Raw genomic sequence first — 26,116 nt, forward strand, 5'->3', positions numbered from 1 at the left:
GGTAGCTGTGGTCTCGGTGCCGTACATCTTACTAGCAGGGCTTGTGTCCTATATTGTTTTAAAATACTTAGCTTCTTTATCTGTGTCAGAGATTCCAATTCGGAGATATGCATGACTGCACATTATTTATCACCAGTCTAGTATGTAAACAGACATGACGGTATTTTCATGTGTAAAATCTCTAGACACATTTTTGGACTGCATTGTGGTTATGACATAGAGGGTGTTCTTTTCAAGTACTTCCATATAGCTCATATAGTACACAATATCTACACTAATTTTGTGTGATTGTTTTATGTGTTTCAACTGCACTGCTTTTACGTTTGTATTTATGGCATTTAGCTGACGTTATTATCCAGAGCAGCTTCCAATTATGACTGAATACAGTTTGAGCAATTGAAGCTTAAGGGTCTTGCTCAGGAAACACTGGTAGCTTGGTAGGGATGAGGCTTGAACTGGCAACCTGATTATTAGTCAAGTACCTAAACCACTGAGCTACCACTGCTACAACTAAATTCCTTTTAGGATTACCATCTTTATATCAGTGTAAGGTTTTACACTTACATGAGCAAATATTGCATTCATTTTATTTGAAAGATATTACGTTTTGGAAATAAGTAAAAAATGTTGATCTGTTCAAGGAGACCTTTAACTGTCCGTGTTAGCATTTAAGGGATAATTCTCTGGCACAGAGAACATGACCTCTTTGCACTTGATTTGCCTGACCTTGGCGGAGGGCCAAGAGGGCAGTGCAATTTGATGTTGACTGGGCCCCTGCAAGTGGGCACAAATTCTGAGTGTCTCATCTGGGCAGGGTGGCCGTGTTGGCCCCACCCTCCTTGTGCAGTCTGCAGGACTTCGTCCTGCTATCAGCCGCAGAGCAGGGCGTTTTCAGTCCGTTCAGAGTTTGGTTCTGTACGATTGTATGAGGCCTTGCCTGAGCTGACAGCCAACATTGCCATTTGACATTCTCAGAACAGATGCCTCTATTCTGAGCAATTTGAAGTGATCAAAATTTACATTGCAAGTTTATCGGACAGCTGGTCCTTCACTGTGGTGCTCAGAGCACGCACCTCCACAACGGTAGTAAGAAAAACTCAGTACTCTGGACAATGGCATTATTTATTTTGTTCTTATATATAAACTATGCCATAACGTCACTTAACACACGTTACTAAAATATTTTATGTGATATAAATGAATTACAGTGTTCTGACTAACAAAAACATTTCTGAAACAAAGTACCACTATAATCGTTTGAAGTTCTACAGAGACAGACATTTTCATACACACATATACTGTTATATATTGTTTTCATGGTTATTTTACACTGTAATGGCTCAGATAGTTGAAGCTTATGCCTTCTAAAATCAAATTAGCTCTCTCTCTCATTAGGGAGTTGGATCTGGCTTGTAAAGGGGACGGTGAGAGAATTATTCATTAAGAATAATTTCCATTAAACTAGTGGGGAACTTGGCTGAAAAGCAGAGATCTTTACATCTTGTTTGCTTGGTACTGAAAGATACATATTAGTTTCACTTTATTCTGTAATTAAAGATCTGTTGCATTCACCCACACTGAGTCTCCGAGCGTATTTTTTGGGGCCCTGCATCCCAGATGAAATGGCACGAGCTATTGACACAACACCAGAGCCACTAGAGCCTTTACATTTTGAGAAGCGAAGAAATGCTTTGTGCTGAAATTGACTTTTATGCATAGTAGCGTATTTACTTTAGCGGCCAGCGCTGCTGGGAAGTAATCGCTTAAGTTTGCCCCCTGGTGGTTTCAAAACACACTTTATATGAAGCTGTCAACGCAAAATGCTCTTGTGAAAAACTAATTATCCTGTGCAATCAATCATTATTAGCAGGAAAAAAAAGGCCTCAGTAATTCTTACCTGCTGATACAAAATAGTATACATATTGGTGAAGGAAAGCATTTCTAAACAAATTCAAATTAGTTGTTCTGTTTACAAAGTTGCTCTGTTTACAAAGACACTTGTTCCCCATCTCAAGGCATTGCACTACCAAGGAACAACAGCAGGGGTGACATTGTAGTACCAAACATTACCTGCAGGGGTACTTTGGCACCAGGGGCATGTCAGGCCTCGTAGAGGAACATGAGAGACAACCATATCCCTGTCACTGAAACTGTCTGTTATCCTGTCAATGGATGACTGTAGTCTCTACCGCTGAAAGCATTTGCCACAAGTGGGAAGTGGTGACAGAAGCCCTGTCACTCTTTTTCAGTTAAATATATCAGAGAAGCTATTTTACGATGGACTGGAGGAAAAAATCGAGAGTTTATAGTCTGGGGTTGCAGCATGTAGACAGACATGCACATCAGTGTATAAATATAATTTGTATGTTTATTAATACATTAATCATAAAAAGCACCATTACATTGAAGTTGAACATGGCAGCCTATTACAAATGGTAATTTGTCTGTTTTTTTCTCTTTTGTTATAATATTCTTTCAGAACTAAGAAATTAAAGCAACCTCCTCTCACATAAGTGTAGCTATGTTCATGTTACTAGTATCATAATACTGATATAATACTGAACGTCCTGTTAAAAACCCAAGACAACAATGGGAACCTAGCATTTCTCAGCATCACTGTAGATTAAGGTCTGCATGGCAAACCTCTAGTTTTAGATCAGAGATGACCAGCAAAAATATTCAATGCCATGTGTTTTTTCCCAGATTCTAGACAGGCTGTCCAATGTGATATAGTTGTGATATAGGCTATAAAAATGAATGTTAATATCAGTCAGTATTTTTAAAAAAAACAAAAAAAGAAGATATGCAGGTGAATGAACTGGTGCAGGACAGTCATATATAGAACATGTAATTCATAAGGTTTACTTACAGGTAATAGATTTGGGAAACCTCCCTATAGTCCATTGCTTTCTAGCTTCATTAGACACTGAGAAGAACTCTCTCATTCTTTGTCTCTCTCTGGGGGAGATGTGATGACTCTGGACAGCTGCTCTGCCAGACTCGTTCGCCCTGGTATAATTGAAGTCGACCCTTTTGATTGGTTTGCGATTAAAGTCGTCAGCACAGGCGAAGAGGTCAAACCGCTTTGCATGAGACAGGATTCATTTTTTTACTATTCAAAATGCAAGAAACATCTCAATGACAGCTAAACAGTAAAAGGTCAGCGAACTGCCTTTTCCTTACTTTTTAATGCAAATCACACATGTCTTAAAACATAAGCTGTGCTTGATTTGTTACAGACTGTTTCGTCATCACATAGCCACGAAAAAAACCTTGCCCCAAAAGCTGACACAATGGGCAATGCATTTTAGAATAATATCCAAATGTGCTTTCCCATTTTGGTGGGCAAATTAAGCCAGCAGGGAGTCAGAGTGGTGTGGTTCAGGAACGGGGAAACTGAACCTCCTGTTGGGCTGATGGAACAGAGCGGTCGTGTACTGGCTGCAGGGATTTGCTGATGCACTTGTTGTGTGATCATGCTTTTTCATCAATTCTGCATGATGGACACTCCACAAGCGCTCCTCTCTCCGGGGCTCTCTAAAGCCTGTATCTCCAGCCATGAACGCTCCCTAATGAGCATCAGGGACCTGAGCAACACCATTATGCTTCTAATGGCTGACCCTCATTTGCTGTGTGACACCACAAAGCAGGCCGAGATAAAAGGTCTGATCGGCTGGTCAATATAAACAAGAGTGAGTTAGAGCCCTTCTCAACTTTCCAAAGATTCAGAGAGATCATTGGTACTGCCACGAATGCTTAGACTGAAGGACTTCTCAAAACATTTTATTAAAACTTTCCCTCACATATTCACTTATAAATGATAGTGTTATGAATGACACTATCAGTGTCATTTTGGGTAACATAAATAGCGACTGCTCAGAACATTGATTTCCTTGAACAGTTATGAATCTGTGTCAAAATGACCACTCAAATCAAAATTAAAATCCAAAACTGAGTTACAGTTATCTTGGTAGTGAAATGTTCAGTGTGTAATATTAATATTATTATTATTATTATTATTATTATTATTTACATTTACATTTATATAGTGCCTTTCTCAGACTCAAGGACACTTTACAGATAGATAGCAGCTTTCACAAACACTCACACACCGATGAGAAGCGGCAGCCAATTTTGCGCACAGCGTGCTCTCTACCGGAAACCCAATCATACAGGACAATTTAGAATATCCAATCAAGCAAACTAATATCTAGTTCTGAGAAAATGTTCAAATGGATTTGGCCACAAAAGATTATTAAAGGGGCCACAAAAGATTATTAAAGGTGCTTATATGTTAGTAAGAGCAGTGGCATGGTAATTCTCTACATAGCTGCAACAGGCCTCCGTGCGCCACCACACACAAGAAGAGGAAGACTGTTCTCATTCCAACAGTGTCCAGCAGTGAGCTCTAACTCTCAGAGCAGAAAGAAAAGCATACTCTCCCTCCCATAAGGCACAGAGCCTACTAATGCGCCTCGTGGCATGCAGCAGAACGGGTCCAGTCTCGAACGGGTCCAGTCTCGAACAGGCCACTCTGAGTACTGGAGAGAGGAAGACAGACAGAAAGAGGGAATCAAGAACCCATGCAGTTCTCGAGAGGAAAGGCCCTAGCTGGCAGATGTTAGTCCAGAAGGCAGCTAACAGGATGAAGACCAGGGAGATTAGGAGTGAATGGGTGGTAAACAGCTTAGGCTCAATCGAGCGCCTGTGTTTTTAACCTCCTCACTTTCCGTGATCCTGTGGGCACTCTTGCATGCACATATTTACACACACCCTTTCATTTGTGGTTCACAGCCTGGGCTGGGCCACGCCATGGATGCCCGCAGAGATCTGAGCCTTACTCAGGAATCTGCAGTGCCTACCAGGTTTCATTAACACCCTGGGCCTCCATCCAACCCCCTCCGTGGAAACCTGAACACAGAATCCTTGGAAGCATAATGACCACACCCAAGGGGCTCCAGATAAGCCACTGAGGACTATTTCCCTCGCTCAGCCAGCTTTGGATCCGAGCACTAAATCATGCCAGTGAAAACAGGACTATTCTTCAGCCTTTTCTTATGTGCCCTGCAAGCTACACAAATCAAAGGTAAGCACTTAGGAGCGAGGTGTAATGCTGTTATCAGGATGTTGTTTTCATTTGCACCCTGTCATGAAGTTGAATCGAAGCTCTGTAACTGTTCATCCGAATATATTGCAATTTTTGAAGCCTTTCCCTACATGTGATGATAGCACATATTTAAAGCCTTTTTTATGTCAAATACTGGCAAGAGACATTGATTTATTTCATGCTTTCTTCCACATATACTCCCTTCCAAAAATAAGCAAAAAGTAAAAGAGGGAACGATTAATGATTTGAATTGGTCGGATTAATATCTAAAACATAGAGGAAGACACTCTTAGTGTAAATAACTGAAACCTGGGCTTTTCAGTTATAGCCTGCATCATAAAAATCCCTCAAAATAAGCATCTGAACCCAGCAAGCATCGGTATGCATCTCGGTATGCATTTGCACTCATGTACAGCATAAAAGTACAATATGTTCAGAAGCTTTTGTAGTGCACTTCAAACTGGTTGCCTGTGCTCGTATGCCCTGGCTGTTATGATCGCGCGTTCCTTTCATTAGTAGCGCGAACAAAGGCCGCTGTGTTTGTGGCCGTGCGGGCGCGCTAATCTGTTCTGGCTCGTCGAACCCCTTCACCATCAGAGCTCCTCATCTGCACCCCAACATCACACACACAGCCTGACACCAAAGGCGCGCACATCCGGCTTCCCAGTTTGCCACTGCTCGCAAATAAGAGCTCGCCGACGCCATGCTCTGGTTTCCAATGTAAACAATTAGCGTGCAGACCCGACACCTTCACAGACCGTCCAAGAAGACTCTGGCTGAGGCCACGACATGCTCCTTTGTCACGGCACGCCCCCATCATACACCGGCCATCACTTCGCCCTCACCGCGTTTCTATGTGCACTGTTTCTTTGTACCCGACAAGTTTTTCGGTTATGGCCATTGGCAAACATTTTTTAACAAAGCTGGTATATTTCCTAAACAAAAACAAGTCAGTTATGCAGCACCGCTGGAACAATCTGCCTGATACAAGCAGGATTTAATTGATTGTTCAGTCTCCTTAAGTGTCATGCTTATTAACATATTTATAATCAAAATCAATTGTGTTTGTAATGGTTGATTATTGACAATCACCAGTGACATTTATCTATGTTTCTTAAATATTGAAACAACTTCAATATTCAAACGTTCAATTCAATTAATTTCAATGCAATTCAATTTATTGTTATCCATACATGTAACGTGCGTACAGTACGAAATGTAGTTTGGATAGTTTAGATATAGCCTACAAATACCAGTCAACATGTAAACACAATTATCAACTTCAGTTACAGTTGTGTTTAATGTGTTGCTATATTTTGTTGTTATTTGAAGTCAAAACAATGTCAAACGCCTTCAGCCAAATTACACTGAATTGATTATGGACTAGCCTACAATAACAACTAGTGATAACTTGAATTGTTCAGAAGCACAATAATGTCATTGCTACAAAGTAGCAATGGCTGGGGAGTTGCATGAGGTTTTGTTGGTCATGTTAGTGGTAGTTCACAGGGGCAAAGTGTTATTCTTCTGATGTGCTAACCTTCAGTGCTGTTTACAGGCAGCGTGGTTGTAAACAATGCAACAGCTGTAAATCAGATGGGGCTTACCCACTCTGAGAGACAGCTGACAGCAAAAGTACACCCTGGTTATGTTCATCTTTGTAAAACGATGGTTTTCTATGTTTTGGCTTAGCAAGCCTGTTCAGTTTAGGAAAATAGGTCACATTACTCAAGTCCTTCACAGTGACTAGGAGCTGCATACTTCAACAACAGAAGAATCCTTCATTTCAGGTCATTAACTGGTCTAATACTATGGGGCACCGGTCTGAGTGAGGCTCCAGTTAAGCGTGGCTTAATGTGATAAGAAGGTTGCTGAAGTTTGCCTGGTAAGACAAAGGGTGACTTTAAAAGCAGGACTGTAATTTCTAACCTAATCGTCATGGCACCCCTTGTTTTCACATGAACCAGAGATGTTAAAAGAGGCCAAAAAATGCTGCTTATGAGTTTGTGACTCATATGCAGCATTACTACAAGTGTTTATGCCAACACTCATGCATGTGACATGTGTCTTTCTCATATGTCTCTCCTCACAAAAAACCCAGATGTACTTGACTTCTGTTCTTTAAGAAATCCTGCATAAACATATATCAATTAATTCATACTGATGTTAGTTTATGCCTCATTAGTTACTGTTTGAAAATCTTTATAGCTTATGTATTTATAGCCTTTATAGCCCATAGGGTTTAATATTAGAAAGGAATACTATTTTCATATTCATACATCATATGCCTGTTATCATATCAGGCATTATAACATGTTCATATGTAAACCAGTTCAAATATGGGCACTAGTTCTTTATAGGTACAGACTTATAGAGCAGATGTGAATAAATTATTGTTTAACCTTCTGCCCTTCAGGCACATTTACAATGTAAGGCCCACTCCTCTCCGAAACGGAGGCACACTCTGCACGGCGAGTTAGCTACAAGGGCTCGTGGCAAGTCCAAGATCTTATTTTTACTTTTTAAGTGTTACTTCTACTTTCCAATGCAGGTCAAATGCAGGTCAAACATCGGTTGTTTGTGGGCCATACAAAGTTCATTTCTGAAAATAAAGGAAATAAAGAAACCCTCTTAAAGTGAAACAGGAATAAACCCTCTACATTTTCCATCACCTATCAAACACACTAATAGCACCTGTTAATCCTGGCAGAGGGTTGTCAACTGCATACTGCCATTCCCAGTTTTCATATAAGTTAATCGGTGAATTCAGTTGATTTCTCATCAGTGTTTTATCATACTTCTATCATTTTTTAGTCAAACTTTGTTAGCTGTTAAATATAACACTCAAGCCTGTTAACATAGTGTAGAACCCTCTGGGGTTGGGAAGACTGAACCCTTTAATTTAATGACATAAGTGATCACCTGTGAAGCTTTCCAGTTGATTGGTGGACTGGAGTAGACTGAAGAACACTCAGGATCAGGCTGCTTTCTCTCTTAGTGATAATTCACTCATGCTTGCTCTGTCATAAAGTGCCACTCTATCTCAGCATCTGACACCAGGACCCAAAAAAAAATCCCCACCCATATAAGTAGGTCACTGTAAACCATGCACAGGTGCAACCATTTTATCATCAATTCACCAATTCTCTGTCCTGCAGATGACACAGAACCTTGTCCCCGATGCCACATATAGAAACATTTTTAATATTTTACACTATGTTCCCTGGGACTTTCCTTGGGATTATGACTGTATTAGCTAGACAAGTAAACATATCAGACCTCATAGATCTCAAATGATCTTTGGCTGAATTCCATTTTGTGTAATTACACTGTCCCTGGATACTCATCATTAAATTAAACCTTCATGATGGAGAGATACAATTAAAAAACACGGTTTCATTTTGATCCCAGACCTCAGTAGTGATGTTTTCTTGGGGATGAGAAATGGCAAATAGAGGCACTTCTTAGAGTCAGCACGTCTAGCCAGGCAAATGTCAGCTGCCCAGGTCTCGCTTGACTGGAGCCGGCATGAGTGAAGAGATCCGTGTGGCTCGGCATGGGGGCCAAAGTGTGTCCTCGAGAGAGCATGGCAGAGGTCAGCAGCAGCCATAAAGCTACAAACCGAGAGGTGGGACACTCTACATCACACTGGGACTAGGGGGTGGACATTAGAGCCACATTTGGTTGCAACAGCGCACACATTCATAAATCATTATTAACTTAGTAGTCAGTGGAAGCCTTGTGGGAGAAAAGGCAGGTCTGCAATCAGGCCAAAAAAGAAAAAAAACAGTGGCTGTGAACCAAGAGAGAGAGAAAAGTAGATAATCAAAGTGACAATCTGTCTCTTTGTTTGCCTTTCAGATTTCTTTTGCCTTTAATGTTCCCTTAGACCTTAGAGCCTTAGAATAAAAACAGGAAGTTCATTCTCTGTCGGAAAAAGATCTTTGAGTGGCTATGATTAGGTTAATAAATGAATGTAAATTAAATTGTGATTTCAGCATGCTTTTAAATGACGATTCAACTGTATAAATAAAAACGATATAAAACTTACACCAGGCAACAAAACTTAAACTTTTTTTATTACACAAACGAAAATATGAGGACAGCATTTCTCATGCTGAATTTGAATCTGCTTTTAGAATTGTATTTTTTTATCAGGCTTGTTTTTAAGTGATGGAGCAATTACATTTTGGAATGAGTACAGTATATATTACCTATTCATCAATAAGGCTGTTGTCTAAAATGTGGAGGTGTGTTGTTTTTGCCTACATTTGGCCTCAGGAGTCTCTCCTCAGTGTCTAGCTATAGTCTGCTAACAGAAGGGTGCCACCTTCCTTGCTACAGCTTTTCCATGCTCCATACAATGATATGTGAGTATACTGGAAGCCAAAAAGCTATGGATGATAGAGAATCCTGAAAACATATTTTGATTCACTATGCAAAAATACATAAAAAACTGATATTTTCACCTGGGACAAAATATTTGTTTGTTTGTTTTTGTTTGTTTGTTTGATTTTTACCTAGATTTTATAAGTATTGTAAATTAAAATATACACATCTACACTAATATAACACTGCCTACTACATAAAGCTTAGTTTGTCCTAAGACAAACATACTGAGCCTGTTTTTCGTGTGCTCCAATTTGCCCCAATAACATTCCTCTAGTACAGCAACATGTAATTAACATATTACTTTTTCACACAAAAGCTGCAGGAAGCTGTTTGGAGGGCCTTCCAGATTTTTCTAGATAAAGTACCTGACACTATGGAGTACCATCAGTGGGTGTATGCCAACAGAGAGACTCACTGTGTGTGGAAGACCAAAACTTTAACCACACCCAGGAACACCTTGACATAGTGGCTAGGGTGAGGATATATTACAACATTTTAACTGTGATAAACATTTCTGATATTATGAAACAAATATATTCTTCTTTCTGTGACAGTTCTTAATGTCATCCACAGAGCATGGTTGCTTAAGATGAACCTAAGAGGTAAGAACCCAAGCCACATTCCAAAATGCACAATGTTCAGTCAGCAGATTATCAGTTCCTGAATCCTTCATAAGTTTTGTACTGTACAGACTGGACTTGTAAATTACACTTAAAATGTCTCTAAATATATTTATGATGCTTCTGTTGTTGTTTTTGGTTTTTGTTAGTTTGGTTTTTTATTTTCAGTGCCCTGGCTACAACTGTCACACAAGAAATGTGAGTCCTTGACGCTTATCTAGGATAAAAGTGTGTTTCTTGCAAAACACTTCATTAGCTGCCTAACTGATGAATCCTAATATTTCAGGTTCAGGTTCTACTGGTGAACGTTTTGTCATGGAATCCATGGAGGGAAGACTGCGGGCTTTTCTTTTTCAGAAGCATGTAAACTTGACAAAATAGAATTGAATCAGAATGTTGCCTGTAGACTGGGGTCCCAGCCGCTGCTCCTGCAAAGCCAGTGGAGCGCGTAATAGAGTTCAGTGTGAGTGTGGAGGACCCAGACTACAGTAAGCCGCAGAGTGATCCTGACACCTTACAGCATCATGATGTCATCCACAGTCTTCACAGTGGGGGTAATTTATCAGTCTGAACTCATGTATGCAGAACAAAAACAAGCAAACAAGTTTAGTTTGTTTGTTTGTTTTTTACAGGTTTGTTTTTTACAGTGGGGACTGTGGGAAAGGTGCCCAGCAGTCAGGTTTTGTCATTCACCTGCAGCCTTTCCAGAGTTTCCTTAGACTTTGTACATGATTTAGCAATGTTTCATGTCCCTGACATTCACTGCAGTTTATAGAGGGTTGATCAGCAATAATCACCAGTTGTGATTTATTCAGACTCCAAGGGTATGACCCTGCTAAATCAGAAATGAGCTTGAGTAAATCTAGCAAGAAAAAAGCCAGTGGAGGATTTTGCATCTTCAAAAGCTTGCATGAGATTTCTAGAATAGGGCTGTAGGATTATTTGCTGGCTAGCCAACCTATGGGTGAAAGGTCATGCAGACTCCAAGTTTCCCAGTTTATATGTTTATACTGATGCTGATATGATGGCATTTTTGTAATTATTATTTTGTTAAAACCTGAGAAGGTTGTTACATTTCTGCAAGTACCTGACTGTTGCTGAGGCATGTTCATTTATGCCTGTGCAGATGCTGTAGATTTTCAGCAAACTCCCTGGGTTTAAGGAGATTCGACTGCTTGGAAATCTGTGAATTGCAACTGTACTGTAGGATACATCCAGATATTACTCTCCACTGGACTTGAAAATTGCCTTTTCTTGCATGAGTAGGGCTCTTTCATAGGGCCATGCTGGGGAGTAAATCATTTAGCAAATGCACAACAAAGTGTCAGAGGCTATGTGCTTCAATTAGGCAATGCAAAGAGATCAATTGCACTGTTTTCTACTAAATCCATAACATGAATACTCAAACTGCAGTGAAGCAGAAGTACTATGTATACTGATTATGATTCCTAATTACAAAACCTTTTTCCATACATCATTAACAAACTTGGGGATCAATTAATATTGTTCTTGGATCCTCATAGAAGAATTATAAGATGTTAACTTGCCACAGTGACATTAATGTCACTGATCTAAAGTATGGTCTACAAAGTTGTTAAATTAACTGGTACAATCTCTCTTTATCTAATCAAAATAACTGGGATTAGCTCTGGAGGTAGTGCTCCACAATATGCTGTGGTGTTTGAGATAGAAGGTAGCTCTCTAGGAATAGAGTCTGGTCACTCTGGTGCAGAAACAGCCCTGAAGAACAAGGTAGTGAATGCTCTGAGTGAGGAACCATCGCTGCCTTTGGACATTCACTCCCTCAGCCTTGAAACAGGTATATAAAGTCAGTGCAATTTAGAGCAAAGCACCTTCGTGTTATATACAGAATCCAAACCATACCATATGAAATAACCTTTCAGACCTACCAAAAGAGAGCAGAAGATATCTACCTGGTGACATTAGCACAGCCGCTACAGGGCTCATTTCTGGTGGAAGTATTAGAAACACAAGAATTTCTGAAAAAGATGCCTCTACTAATGGAATCCACAGGAGGAAGGACGAGGAGACAATAGAGAGTACGAGACATGGGATATCCAAGCACTGGGATCCCACAACTACATTTGCAGCCTATATGGAGCAATCTTCACTTGAACCAAATGAAGGCCTCAGAGTAGAGGAACGCAAAGATGGAAATCTGATCACTAAGCTGGTTCAAATAACTGAAGGTAATGTTTCTCTTTACAGAGCAAATGTGGCATGAATACTGTGTCCTACAACATGAAATGAAAACATGCATACAAATTTTAAAAAATACAAAATAAATACATTTCCATTGCAATGTCATTGCCATACATTTACATTTATGGCATTTAGTAGATGCTCTTATCCAGAGCGACTTACAAAAGTGCTTTGTCATTTACTCATAGAATATATCCAAGTACAGTACAGTAGGTTAGAATTAAACATACCAATGAACTAGAATACTATAGAATACAGGGATGAATGCTGATATCTAAAAGTGCAAAATACATAAGGTCTATCTTAAACAATGATAAGTGCTATAAACAATAAGTGCTAGAGTTTGTTAAACAACATAAACAATACCCTAAAGTACTAAATTAGTCAGTCAATATGGGAGCAGCATCAGTTGTTCTTTAAATATTCTGCAAATAGATGGGTCTTTAGTCTGTGTTTGAAGACTGCAAGGGACTCTGCTGTCCGGACAGCAAGTGGGAGTTCATTCCACCATCTTGGAGCCAGGACAGATGCTTGTCATCCATGAGACCTGAAGCAAGGTATTTCAAGCCAAGCCGTACTTGAGGTTCAAAGTACACAAGGTACGGATCGGGCTTTGACTATTGACCTCATGTATGAAGGGGCTGGTCCATTTTTGGCTTTGTAGGCAAGCATCAAGGTTTTAAATCTGATGCGTGCAGCTACAGGGAGCCAATGAAGGGAGCGCAGCAGTAGAGTAACATGTGAACTTCAGATGATTGAAGACCAGTCGTGCTGCTGCATTCTGGACAAGCTGTAGAGGTTTGATGGCTCTTAGAGACCAGCAAGTAGCGAGTTGCAGTAGTCTAGCTTTGAGATCACAAGAGACTGCACAAGCACCTCGGTAGCTTCCTGCGAAAGAAAGAGTCGAATCCTTCATATGTTACTAAGGAGGAATCTGCAGGACCGGGTTAGATTAGAAACAGGAGTTGAGAATGACAACTGGTTGTCCAAAGTTAAGCCCAGGCTATGGGCAGCTTTGGATGGTGATACCAGGGAGTTCTCAAAGGAAACAGTGAGGTCATGGTAAGGGTTGGGAGTACCTGGGATGAACAGAAGCTCAGTTTTACTGGGGTTGAGCTTCAAGTGGTGGGCTGTCATCCATGACGCAACGTCAGTCAAGCATGCCGAGATACGTCTGGAGACCTGCGTGTCAGAGGGTGGAAAAGAAAGAAATAATTGAGTGTCATTAGCATAGCAGTGGTAGGAGAAACCATGAGAAGATATTACATCACCAAGAGAATGAGTATACAAAGAGAAGAGAAGGGGGCCCAATAAAGCTGTTGAAAGGTCTAGAAGAATCAAAACAGATGACTGTTTGGCAGCTTTAGTGGCATGAAGTTTCTCAGTCACTGCTATGAGGACCATTTCTGTAGAATGTGCTGGTTTGTAGCCAGACTGATTGGGATCATGCAGCTGGTTCTGGGTGAGAAAAGGAGAAAATTGATTATAAACTGCTCGTTCGAGGGCTTTTGAGAGGAAAGAGAGAAGTGATACCGGTCTGTAGTTGGTAATGCTGGAGCTGTCAAGTGTGGCCTTCTTGAGGATTGGCATTACCCTGGCGGTTTTAAATGCAGTAGGCACGTATCCAGAAGATAAGGAGTTGTTGATGATGACAGAGATGAAAGGTAGCAGATCTTTTGCAATTGTCTGGAACAGAGCAGAAGGAATTGGATCCAGCGGACATGTAGTCAGATTGCTGGAAGTCAGGAGTTGAAGAGTTTCATCTGTGGAGAGACGAGAAAAAGAAGTCAGAGAGTTGGATGTTGGGGAATGTTGGTTGGAGGAGTGGGAACAGAGGAAAAGGACTGGAGGATTGCTGCAACCTTCTCCTCAAAGAAGGTGATAAAATTCTCCAGAGTAAGAGATGAGGAAGGAGGGGGAGGGGGAGGATTAAGGAGAGAAGAAAAAATAGTGAAGAGCTTGCGTGGATCAGATGATGATGACTTGAATTTTTCTCTGTAGTAGGATGACTTTGCAGATGTTACTTCCAGTGAGAACTCCTTTTTTTTTAAGGAGCTAAAAGGAGTTCTACTTTGGATTACCCATCAAAGGTGTCTGAAATGACAGCTGGGTCACAGAACCTAAATTCCTTTGAAGTAGTCAGTACATGTATTTCAGTACAATCCTCAATTTTGAGAATTTGTTACAGTACAGTACGGAGTTTTACATAGAGAGGCAACATCATCAATTATGCCATTTTTTATCCCCGGTAAGATTACTAAGCAGGATGGCAAGGCTCTTATATGTTCTACTCCATGCATTTTTGTCTCTTGTTTACTGACTGGAAGCAGATTTTGTAAGAATTCAGAATTAATAGCAAAAAAGGCTATAAGTGGCCTGAAAATATCCCAAATTGTTTACTTAATTTTTCTACAAAAGCTTGGGTTCATTTTTTCCTGAATCTTTCCTATCCTACTTAAACAGGCAAAGGCGCAATAAACACTGTTTGTTGTAAAGAGTGCTACATCAGACAGGTACTCAAAGACCTTCTGGCAGTCTACATTTTTATGTCTTATCCCATCTCTCAACACACCCTAGCTTGAAATCGTGTTCTCTGTTTGGCTCAGCTTTGGCGGGCGCTGGACCAGAAGGGGCATTTGGGCAGGATAAGAGCACTTCAAGATTGGTCTCAGAAGCACTGAATGCAAAAATTAAATTCATGTGTTTAATCAATCCGCCAGTTAATTTTTTTAATCCAGAAATTCTCTGAACCCAATGCCTTGCTAAACTCAGAGGCCTCCAGCAACGGAAGTGAGAGGAGACATTAGCATCAACAGCAGTACCTCCAAATGAGTCTCTCTTTAATCCTCTACAGTGATTAGTCTCAGATTTGCTCTGTCACTAGCAGAACTAAGAAACATTACATTGACCAAAGCACAGTCTACATAGCAAACACCCCTGTGCTCATTTAGCTGTTGGGCCTGTGTATTTAAAACCTAGAGTGTTAATTATTTAATAATTGGTTGACAAATAGCAGCAGGGTGATTTTATTTCCATTCCTAAAACAAATTTAAAAGCTTGAAATTATTTACCTTTATTAAATGTATTTGTTAGCAAAGCTGAACAACAGAGGGAGACATGAGGATTTGAAAGACACGGGGGAAAACAAACCTTATAGTAAAAGATGGAAAAAGATACTGTAATTGGAGCCACACATAGGCTTAACGATTGTGGCTGCCTGAGCTGCAAACCTGCTCGATTTGCGCACGATTTGCAATGGATTATATTTGCGCTGCATTGCCCATTTTTTACTATGCAAAGGGAAAAATGTATGGCACTGATCAAATCAACTACTGTAGGTTCTGGCTTATGTCTAAATCAGAAAAGGCTACTGATAATGCATTTTAGTTGGTTTAAAGGTAACACATTTCTTTAATCCCAAAAGGAAAATTACAGTGTTCCATCAGCAAACATAGAATACACAGTGAATATACTATGGGTAGATAAAGAAAATGAAAACTGTATAGCAAGTAATACTATACAATATAAATATATTTGGGGGGGGCATTTATATACACTCATTGGCCACTTTATTAGTTAGTCCTCAGAGATTGTGATCCATATTGACATGATAGCATTACACGGAATCTCCCGTTCAACCACATCCCAAAGGTGCTCTTTTGTATTGAGATCTGGGGACTGTGGAGGCCATATGAGTACATTAAATTCACTGTCATTTTTCACAAAACAAATTTGAGATGATTTGAGTTTTGTGACAAAGTGTGTCATTCTGCTGGAAGCAGCCAATAGAAGATGAATACACTTAGTGTAACGTGGAAGGGGAGGTGAGCGAGGGCGAACACACGTGCGAAGTGCCGGCGTCTTGGATGTTATGTGAAACGGAACTGACGAGGGAAGCCATAACAAGCGTGACAGAGAGAAGACATACCAAGTTTTAATAACAAATAAACACTGAACAGAATGAAAGACAGACAGCAATAACAGGTAAACATTAACGGAAAAGGCAGCGTAGACGGCAAACACAGAGGGAGAGTACAAAAGAGATCTAAACAGACACATAGGAGCAAGCAACCATGGGAGACATATTACCAAACACATAACAGCGAAGGAGTGAGGACAAACGAAAGCTAACCAGAAATGATGAGAAGCAATGACCGACAAACAAGATACGTAGGGACGGGGTTTTTATAAGACTGTAATCAGGGATAAACTAGAAACAGGTGGAGACAAAGAGGAGACAGGGAACCATAGAGAATGATGAAAACCTGGAAATTACAAGGTTGCCTGGGAAACGGGGAACGCTCCGGCCTGTAGACGTGACAACTGAGATGGACATGGACAGGAAGAATACTCAGGTAGTCTGTAGCATTTAAACAATGCTTGGAATTAAGTAGCCCAATGTGTGCCAAAAAATATCCCTCCACCATTATGCCACCTGAGCTATTGATAAAAGGGAGGATGGATCCATGCTTTTATATTGTAAATATATATATGCACCAAATTCTGACCAATCCTTCTTTCCACTCTATTGTCCCAACTTGATGAGCCTGTGCAAATTGTGTCGTCAGTTGCCTGTTATAAGCTGACTGGAGAGGCACCCGGTGTGGTCTCCTGCTGCTATAGGCGCTCTGCTTCAAGGTTCGACATATTGTGCGTTCAGAGCCCCTCTGTGTAGCTCAGTTGTAACAAGTGGCTATTTGAATTACTGTTGCCTTTCTTTCGGCTCAAACCAGTCTGGCCATTCTCCTCTGAACTCTGGCATCAACAAGGCACTTTGGTCCAGAGAACTGTCACTCACTGGATATTTTCACTTTTTTGGATCATTCTCTGTAAACCCTAGAGATGGTTATGTGTGAAAATTCCAGTAGATCAGCGGTTTCTGAAGCACTCAACCGATCTAGCACCAAGAACTATGACACATTCACAGTCACTTAAATCATCTTTCTTCCCTATTCTTTTTTCCCACCTTCCATTCTCAGTCTGAACTTCAGCAGGTCGTCTAGACCATGTCTACATGCCTAAATGCATTGATTTGCTGCAGTGTGGTTGATTAATTAGATATTTGCATTAACGAGCAGTTGAACAGATGTACCTAATAAAGTGGCCAGTGAGTGTGTGGGTGTACATGCTGTACAGGTATTACAGCCATATATATGCTCTGAAATGTTATTAGGTAATTTGTTTTGTTTTTTTTACTCACAGTATGTAAATAGCAAAACTGCTTATCCAAACTGAGATGATATTGCATTGCAGGAATTGCCTGGTCAGTGGACTGTGCTGATTTAAATTTTGCCTGATAGAATGGATAAAGTACATCAGTAATTTGAATGACTAAGAAGCTTATACTCACTACTGCTTAGACAGCAAAGTCAGTCTTTTGTGGACTCTTTCCTGAAGCACATGTGGAATTTACGAATGCTATTAATAAACAGTATTAATGTGGCATGGCTGCAGTGTTCTGTATTAACTTGACATAAGAAAGGAGTAAGAAATTCATAAGAGCCTTGGAGCTTTAGAGGATTTGAAATTGTCTCCTATGAAAGGAGGTTGCACAAACTTGTGGTGCAAAACCTTGCTTTAGTTGGAGATGTGTGAAGCTTAAAGATCCTTTACATCAACTACAAAACTTAAAATTGGTCAGAAATAAATCTTTACTGATAAGTGATAAAACTGAATGACCATTAAATTATCTTTTGCTTCATAAATAGGATTATTTAACTTTGTTGCAAAAGACTTTTCCATTTGTCTTTCCTAAAAACTGAATTCAACTTGGAAAGTTTTCAGATTGCCACAGGCAAACGAATAAAGATTTTCCCATAGAGACACCTGCATAGCACATTCATCACCATAGTAGTCTGCATCAGACATCTCATATATTAACACCAATATAGCGCTAGACGTTAGTTATTCAGAGCTGTAGGCCCCTTCTTTACTCCTGCCCTTGATGGTTTGAGAGACAAAAACTGACTGAACTTTGATACTTCTAAAAGTCAAGTAAGAAATATAAATATTTAAGTGGTACACTTAAATTAGGACAACATTGGTAGGCCATTTCAAAATGAAACACTGCATGCAATTGTGATGTGAGCAACAGCCAGTTACTGATGGACTGCAACTTACTATATGACTCAGTACATAAACTAAAACTTGCACATCTTCCTGAGTCTTTGAGTCAGTTGGGGGCATTATGATGTTCTAAGTACTCCACTGTTTAAGCATTGGAGTCACTTGCATATCTGTTTTATATACATATTCCTGCTTCATTTTAACCTCCTGAACTTCCAGAGTTGCTAGTTAATTAGCAGCCTGAACCCTTGAAGGGTTAGCAAGGGTCAGCCTATAATGCTGCCATCAGCTAAAGTGAACTGTTACTAGGCCAGGCTTTTGAATCATGGGGTGCTCTGTACGGAGGCATTGACCTCTGCTTTCCTGACACTGTGCCCAAGCAGTGAAGGAGAGACTGGCATAGATTGCTTAATGCTAATTATTTCTTGGTATGCAGGTACAGAGCAAAAACAAACTATTTGTGAGTTTCACCTTGTTCTGTGTTTATCCTTTCACAGTGCGAGTCCCTAAATCAATAACTAAATAACTAAATGTACAGAGAGAAAGTAAACCTTATGTTTGTGCCTTTTGAACCTAATCAGGCATACATTTCTTTTAACCTAAAACGTACAAATCGTACAAATTAGACTCCTGAAATCTTTGAACAGCTCTGGTGACTCAGCTGCTCTAAATTCTCCTCAAACTCCCCTTCTCTCCAGTACCACTCGCTAACACATACTGCCATGAAAGAGGTGGAAAGAATAAGCCAGGATTTAAAATCAAATGCAGACACCTGCTAAAATTGTTTAGTTTTAGGTACCAACTGGTGAAACTACACTTTGCCCCCAAGCATCAAATTAGTAATCAGTCCTAGGCCACTTACCTCTGTGTATGTCATGTTTAAAAATGAAAGGATTCTGATTGTGAGAGAGCGGAAAGTTACATGTTGCAACTACGTTAAGGCAGACAAAGACTGCAGAATATTGAAGCACATCAGTCAAAAGTAATCAGGTCTATAGATATTAGATCAGAGATGCTAAAAAATCTCATTGACATTTCATTCCCTTCACCTCTGTAGCTACTCTCATATCTGCAATCCAATCTGACTGGCTTCAAGGAGCTCAAGATCCTAAACTTCAAACATGGCAGCTTGTTATTGAACAGCAAAACAGTGGTCCCGCATAACACCACTAAAGTCGCGCAGTGTGTGCTCAAAGACTTTTGCAATGCCACATCCAAGACACTAGGAATCAAAATCGATGCCCAGCTGGTAAATGCTGCCTCAGGAAAGGAGAAAGTGTTTTGGACATTACCAAAAGCCCTGATACAGCTGAGAGAATATGTGCTGTAGAAAGAGAATCCGAACAAAAGGAGTCGAGGCTGCCAGTAATCCGTCTTCTTGATCGTCTCCAGGTCAGGGCGATCCAGGCACGTACGTGGACTGCAGCGAGTTCTCCCAGTGCACAGTTAACACACAGAGCACAGATGTGGAGTGTCTGGGTGATCCTGGCTACAGCACAGTCCATGGTCTGCCCTGTCAGAGCATCTGCAACCTCCAGCCCAACTACTGCCTCAATGGGGGACGATGTGAGATCATACAAGGCCATGTAGTAAACTGCAGGTACATCAAAGCAGCCCAATCAGTTTCCCTTTCTCTAATATATGTTGAAAAAATTTTAGAAATCCTTTTTCTAGTACTGTACAGTGTACTTTTTATCTGAACGTTTTTAATTTTAACTTCCTGTTCACTTGGGACATTGTGACACCACCTCAGTGTGTGATGGCAAGACACCCTTGATTCCTCTAATGTGTCTCCTTTAACTATTTTTAGATGCCCTGAAGGTAAATTCTGGAACTATCGTGGCGAGCACTGGAGTGAACTGATGTCTCTGCCAGCTGACCCACTCCTTTTCACTGCCTGTCTGGTGAAACAGCTGTGTGCTGTAATAGGCATCTTGGTTTTCATTAACAATAAATGGATACGGATCAGAAAGACAGTGACACTAGTGTAACTTGTTTATTTATTTAAGTTTCTCCCTATTTGTTTTGTTTTAGACATTTCCATCTTTTTCACAGACATTAACATGCAATGGTAAGTTGTCTTATTAAAATGTTTTGTTGTTAAAAATGTCATGTCCTTTGCATTCTAAACATTCACCCTCTTTCCTCCCCATGAGGGCAGACTGAGAGTGAATCCAGTTTTTGAGAATTATGAGGATATCTTGACTCATGTGTCAAGCATCAGCTATCCCAAGAGCTCTGATGCTGGGTCATCTCAACTTTCTAATCAGTTTCAGTCGGTTGAAAACATACACCTTAGCATTGAGGTAAATTTATTCTTAACCAGAACTCATAACTAACATATTTCATCAGCTGACGCATATCCCATGAACTGCACAAATCTTTTGTTAAGATTTCTTTTTACATTTTTTTGCTTTTGTATTGAAATAAAGTGGAAATGTCAGGAGGGTTGTACGAGGCAGACTAAATAAAACAGAGGAAAGAGGAAACAGAAACATTACCATTTCTCATCTGACCGTAGTGAACTATATATTTGTCAGTTAAAGAAAAATAAATGTGTCAAAATCCATGCATTAGTTTGTTATTAAAGGTATCCTTACCTGCGTTGCCTGGTAGGATACACACAAAATGTATGAAATGTCTGATAAAGTCATTAAATTATCCCATGAAATTATTTTTCACTGTACATTTTGTCACATACCAGAGAAAGGTGTCATTCTGTAAGCTGAACTGCTGTGAACTGTGAATGAATGGGGTTGTTTACTAAGGTCCCCAAACTTAATATCACCCTTGAAAATGCATTTCTCATGAGAGAATACTCAGAGGGAATGTACTGTCTAGATATTTGCTTTTGTTATTTGTGTCTTTGTAGTTACTTCATTGTCATGGCTAATGATTGTGAGTATTTCCTTTGCAACATGCTACTCAAGTAATGTCTCTCTGGCATAACAAGTCACTGCAACAACAACAACAAAAAAAAATGCTTTCTTATCCTTTAGCTTACCCAGGTCACAGCGTTAGAGCTAACCAATGCAGGAATTTGCCTTAAATTCATAACAGCCTACAAATCTATCTACAGATGCCCAGAAAACTCTACAAAAGGTCAGAAATGGTTGATTTCCACCATTGCTTATCACATCATGAGGCAAGCCCACACTTTTCTTAAATGTATAGATGTCTAGCAAAATCTAAACCTTTGCAAATGGCAGAAAAATTACAGGAGCCGTTAAGAGCCATTTGTAATTGAAGATGGATTTTCATGTTTCTATCTCCAAACATTATGCATATGAAAAATACAGACAAGTGAAAGCACTAATTGCTTTCAATCATCTGCTAACAGTGTTGATAAACTTGGTTAGCTACCCTGCTTAGAAAACACTGTTATACCCTGCACACCTCAGGTGCTTCTAGCCTCTTTCTCCTTTACTGCTTTTGGAATCTGGACTTCCCTCGTATTCTTTTGGGTCACCATTACACGTACACCAGCTTTTTTGTGGTAGGAGTGAGGCGTACATATCAAGCCCACCCCAGTTTTCGTATTTTGTCCAAAAAATTGATGAAGCTCAAAAGTGAAAGTTATTTTCATCAGCATAGCAGTCCAGGTTCTGTCACCAACAGAACATAATGAAAGAAAAGAGAAAAATATATATAGATTTATGTCTAATGTGAAAGATTAGCTACAAAGCATGTGAACAGCTCAAATCCATCAGGATTCTGAGAAAGGACTGCTTGAAAGAATGACTTGACTTTCGGTATGTGTCCTCATGCTGCTGAGCATTTACAAAACAATGAGCAATTTTACTGTCTATCACAGGATGTCTGCTTTAAAATGTATCCTTACTGTGGAAGAACAACTTATGGTACCATGATTCAAAAATCAGGTAGCTAACAGTCTAATAGTTCTCCTTCTCCCAGCTCTGTACCAAGTGCCCCTCATAGTTAAATGAAAATGGACAATTAGAGTCAATTGTCTCAGATAGTCATGTGAAAAAAAATGAAATCTTATTTAGCCGCTACGTAATGCTGTTATTGTATCTCGTTAGGGTTTATTAGCTCTTGATGTTAAAGTGGTCTCTCTCCTTTTCGCTTTTCCAGACATGGCTGTCCAACGGGCAAAGGGCTTCTCATCCTTTGAGGAGACCTGATAGTGAAGGGTTGAACGTGACCGTTTTATGATGACAATTCGATGACCATCCATGTCTGTAGTGGTCTACACTGGTTTTCAGAGCAGCCATACTAAACCTCACTATATTGGATTTGTAGCATATATGGCAATTCTCTAGAACCAGTTGTGTTCTCAAAGAAGATAACAAATGGTCCATTATCAACAACCATGAGCAGAAAATGTATTGTTTGAAATTTGTAATCTGTTGGATTTTTGTGTGCTTGTCACAGGCTATTGTCTTCCCCTCATAGTGAGGTATTTATTAAAAAATAGATCCATTTGTTGATATTTTAGAATTTTTTTTTAATAAGTGATGAGACAATAATCAAAAATAAAGTGCTACTTTTTTTGTTATTTAACTATTCAAACTCCTAGAGAATATTAACCTAAGATTCTGTCAGAATACATAATAAAATTGTACTAAAAAAGAAACCTAGCTTTTGCATGTAAATATCTTGCCAATCATGTGTTTTGAAACCCAGACCACAACACACAGATGAGGAGGGTTTTTTTATCTGCAAATATGTTGCAGTAAAAAAGCTTAAACAGTAGAATGTTGAATGTGTTATGTTCTCTAAGAATTTATATTGTGTATTCCATGTACCTAGTAAACATTTGTAATTACTGTATGGTTACCATGCAGGCTGTCAAATATGCACAGTACAAAACAGTCCAAACATTTTCCTATGGAATGTGTTTATTCCAATCCAATGGAACTAATGGAATGACTATTGCAATAAAATGAGTGACACTGACAAATGTCAGTCAAAACTGGCCCAGTCTGGGTAAAGGCTGCACATGTCACACATCACTTTTTCATTCCCAGGTCAAGCTTTTCCAATGGACAATTTTTGTTTTGTGATTTTAAACCTAACAAATTATTTGTGCTGCGAGTCTGTTTACTCACATTTTAACATTTTCATAATGCTACATGATGAAATTATCTGAAAAAATAAGGACCTACCAATTAATAAATATGTAGTACAGTATGTTGGAAATTCTGTTTGAAGTGCACAAAAGACAAGAATAAATGAAAGACAAAAATGACTAATCAGAGAAATTGAAGTTTTTGGAAACTTCAAAACATCCCAGTATGAATCTGGAACAGCAGTTCTACTGGTTACAGGCCTAGGACTGACAATGCAATGATATAAACAGTGAAGTCCAAAATGAATTTACAAATTCCATATAATAAATCACACAACTCAGAAACAATTATTGGTCCACAATTAAGAAGATGAAACAATCCATCATCAGAGAATCCATCATCAAGACTGATGGATGATCAGGGATGAAGACATTTACAAGAACAACCTTTTTCCTACTCCAAAGGCAAAAGTCTGAGTAACAAATGACCCCCAATTCTTTAAGACCAATGGCAAAAGTTACAGATTAGTGATGCAAATACCTGAAGTACATGAAGCTCAAAACGAGTGTGCTACAGAACAATTCTGAAAAGAGCGGATAAATGCAAATGACCACAGCAAAAATGATACAAACCAAAAACAAAACAATACGACTGACAGAAATACAGAAAGAACTCCTTCAATTTTAAAAAACAAAATCCCACCTACAGAAGGTCATAAGCCCTTATGGAAACGAGCATTTTCCAGCTGTCCGCCACCACAAAGAGGTCCCTTCTTTTCAGCCCTTGGTCACTACTGCAAAGTCTACCAATCCACAGACAGGAAGGTCTGACATGGAGACATGAGGCTGTGGGGTTCCTTCACTTGAGCAAGGTCTGGAGCATAGCCGTGGCGTAAGTGGGTCGCGCCTGCTTGCTCTCGATGGCGCTCTTCAGGTAGTGAATACCGCCACAGCGCTCCCAGATCTCCTCAAACTGCCGCGGCAGGATCTCAGCGCCGCGCTTGCGGGTCAGGCCCGTCTCCTCCAGGCTCAACTCACACATCTCCATGTCGTCTTTCCCTGAGAAGACAGCACAGCACACACACTTGCACATGATCCAAAACGCCTGCAAAGTTACTTCTAACAGAAGATTACTATTAACATTATAATTTAGTCCAAGACCAAGCCTGATGCATGAAACCAGCCCTGAGCGCCTGGGAATACCTGCTACCAGCAGAATAGGCTGTTTGTCCGGGTGCAGCTCCATTTGCCGGGCGATCCAGGGTCCATCAAAATGGGCATACCACCAGCCCTTCTTCTTGTTCTGGGGATCTTTGTATTGGTCTGCAGGCCGGATGAAGGGGATGCGGAAGTAGCGCTGTTGACGGTTCACGGTGATCTCATGGTGGCAGGCAGGCATAGGTGGAGCCAGGTTCTGTTGGGCTAAAGGACCACATCAATATTCAAATTAGAAAACCACCCACATCTGAGACATACCCTGATATTTCAATCAGCTCACATCTCTCCATTTTAATGACATCCTTTATTCATAAAAGGAGACAATACATACTGATTAGAAGTGGGGGAAATAAAAATTAGATTAAAATCTAATGTTTGCAGGACTGAGGTTACTCTCGGGAATGTTCAGGAGAGGAAAATGGGATTTTCAACTTCGTTATGACCAAGGCAAGCCAACACCTGATCCTATCCAACTCCACTGATGGGAAACGCAACCTGCGTTTGAAGTGACGCACTTCAGAAGGGTTTATCCGAGAGCGCGGGAGTACACCCCTAGGCATGGGGAACAAAGGCTGTGGGACTCACGAAGCTGTTTGCCCTGTGCGTGCGAACACTTAAGAAAGAAATTCCTTTTTTTTTCCAGGCGAGAAAATACGAGCATCGTGCCTTTCAGATCATCAAACCACAAAAAGAGCTCGATTCCTTGGAGGTGGCCGCGTGTGCTGTGAGAAGCACCTCTGGCTGTGTGCATGCGCACATCGCCACGGGAAAGTTAACCAGAGGCTGGATATGATCGGATGCGGGCTGGCTCTTAAAACAAGAAATGCAGAAAATGAGAGAACAAGCTGGTTCACCCATGACTAGCTGCAAAAAAAAAAAGTCAGAACAAATTAATATGCATCTAAGAAAAAAATAAATACCAGCTGAATTTCTCATTTTTATAACGCAAGAAGGAATTCTCATTTGTAGGACTATATTTATTCCTCGGAGTAAGACATGCCTGTGGGTCTAGAATCTGGAGTCCTCTGTCCACAGAGCCTGTAGATTATGGTGAAAAACCAACCCCATATTCTTACTGTAAGAAGGCTGAGGAAAAAGGCAGCACCCACTCTGTGTATGCTGCGTGCAGGGCGTGGTGTCGTACCATAGTCAGTGACAGATTTGGGGGCTCGCTGCTCCAGCTCAGCGTTGCGCTTCTTGTTCTTGGATTTCCAGGCATGGTAGACCTTGAGACGCCGGTGAAACTCCTCCCTGCAGGCTGCCAGCAGGTCGATATCTACAGCAGAGAAGCGTCGTTTATGCCAAACGCAAATCGCGCAGTGTCATTTTACCGGAAAGATGGCAGATGTGTGTGCTGCAAAATATCAGACCCTTCTGAAGGGAAAAGACTAAGACAGCAGATATGGGCAAAAGATTGTTCGAAATAAATAAATAATGATGGTAGACTGCAAGCAACAT

At 40.2% G+C, this 26,116-nt stretch overlaps 2 protein-coding genes across 5 annotated transcripts in view; one reads left to right on the forward strand and one right to left on the reverse strand.

The window, feature by feature from the left end:
• Window positions 1–4,636: 4,636 nt before the first annotated feature.
• impg1b (interphotoreceptor matrix proteoglycan 1b) lies at window positions 4,637–22,601 on the forward strand. Of its 3 annotated transcripts, XR_014125581.1 has the most exons (7): window positions 4,637–5,086; window positions 6,898–8,735; window positions 9,816–9,973; window positions 10,073–10,101; window positions 10,269–10,317; window positions 10,406–10,673; window positions 19,801–19,938. XR_014125581.1 is itself a non-coding variant. In XM_081721689.1 (6 exons), the coding sequence occupies exons 1-5, from the start codon at window positions 12,236–12,238 to the stop codon at window positions 20,572–20,574; spliced, it is 456 nt and encodes a 151-aa protein (XP_081577815.1). In that variant the 5' UTR covers window positions 11,973–12,235; the 3' UTR covers window positions 20,575–21,510; window positions 22,504–22,601. The 3 variants fall into 3 exon arrangements, 1 of the variants encoding a protein (XP_081577815.1); XR_014125582.1 differs by lacking the exon at window positions 6,898–8,735; XM_081721689.1 differs by lacking the exons at window positions 4,637–5,086; window positions 6,898–8,735; window positions 9,816–9,973; ... (1 more) ...; window positions 10,269–10,317; window positions 10,406–10,673 and adding exons at window positions 11,973–12,329; window positions 20,219–20,330; window positions 20,443–20,479; window positions 20,570–21,510; window positions 22,504–22,601 and having other exon boundaries at window positions 19,801–20,008.
• Window positions 22,602–23,252: 651 nt separating this feature from the next.
• The window catches only part of myo6b (myosin VIb), a 32,254-nt gene continuing 29,390 nt past the window's right edge, over window positions 23,253–26,116 (reverse strand). For both annotated transcript variants that reach the window (XM_035533051.2, XM_081721683.1), the window contains 3 exons: window positions 25,803–25,934; window positions 24,644–24,862; window positions 23,253–24,499 (listed from right to left, as the gene is read on the reverse strand). In XM_035533051.2, coding sequence (XP_035388944.1) covers window positions 24,300–24,499; window positions 24,644–24,862; window positions 25,803–25,934 — 551 coding nt within the window. In that variant the 3' untranslated portion in view covers window positions 23,253–24,299. The remainder of the gene's footprint in view (window positions 24,500–24,643; window positions 24,863–25,802; window positions 25,935–26,116) is intronic.

The sequence above is a fragment of the Electrophorus electricus genome, chromosome 10 (assembly GCF_041902795.1).
Source record: "Electrophorus electricus isolate QZ-2024a chromosome 10, ASM4190279v1, whole genome shotgun sequence".
Taxonomy (NCBI): domain Eukaryota; kingdom Metazoa; phylum Chordata; class Actinopteri; order Gymnotiformes; family Gymnotidae; genus Electrophorus; species Electrophorus electricus.

Bases quoted from the DNA above. Each gene is read 5' to 3' on its own strand.
- impg1b (XM_081721689.1), top strand. From the start codon at position 12,236: ATGGAGCAATCTTCACTTGAACCAAATGAAGGCCTCAGAGTAGAGGAA. The intron at 12,330-19,800 runs GTAATGTTTCTC...GATCGTCTCCAG, and splicing joins GCTGGTTCAAATAACTGAAG to GTCAGGGCGATCCAGGCACG. The intron at 20,009-20,218 runs GTACATCAAAGC...AACTATTTTTAG, and splicing joins GGCCATGTAGTAAACTGCAG to ATGCCCTGAAGGTAAATTCT.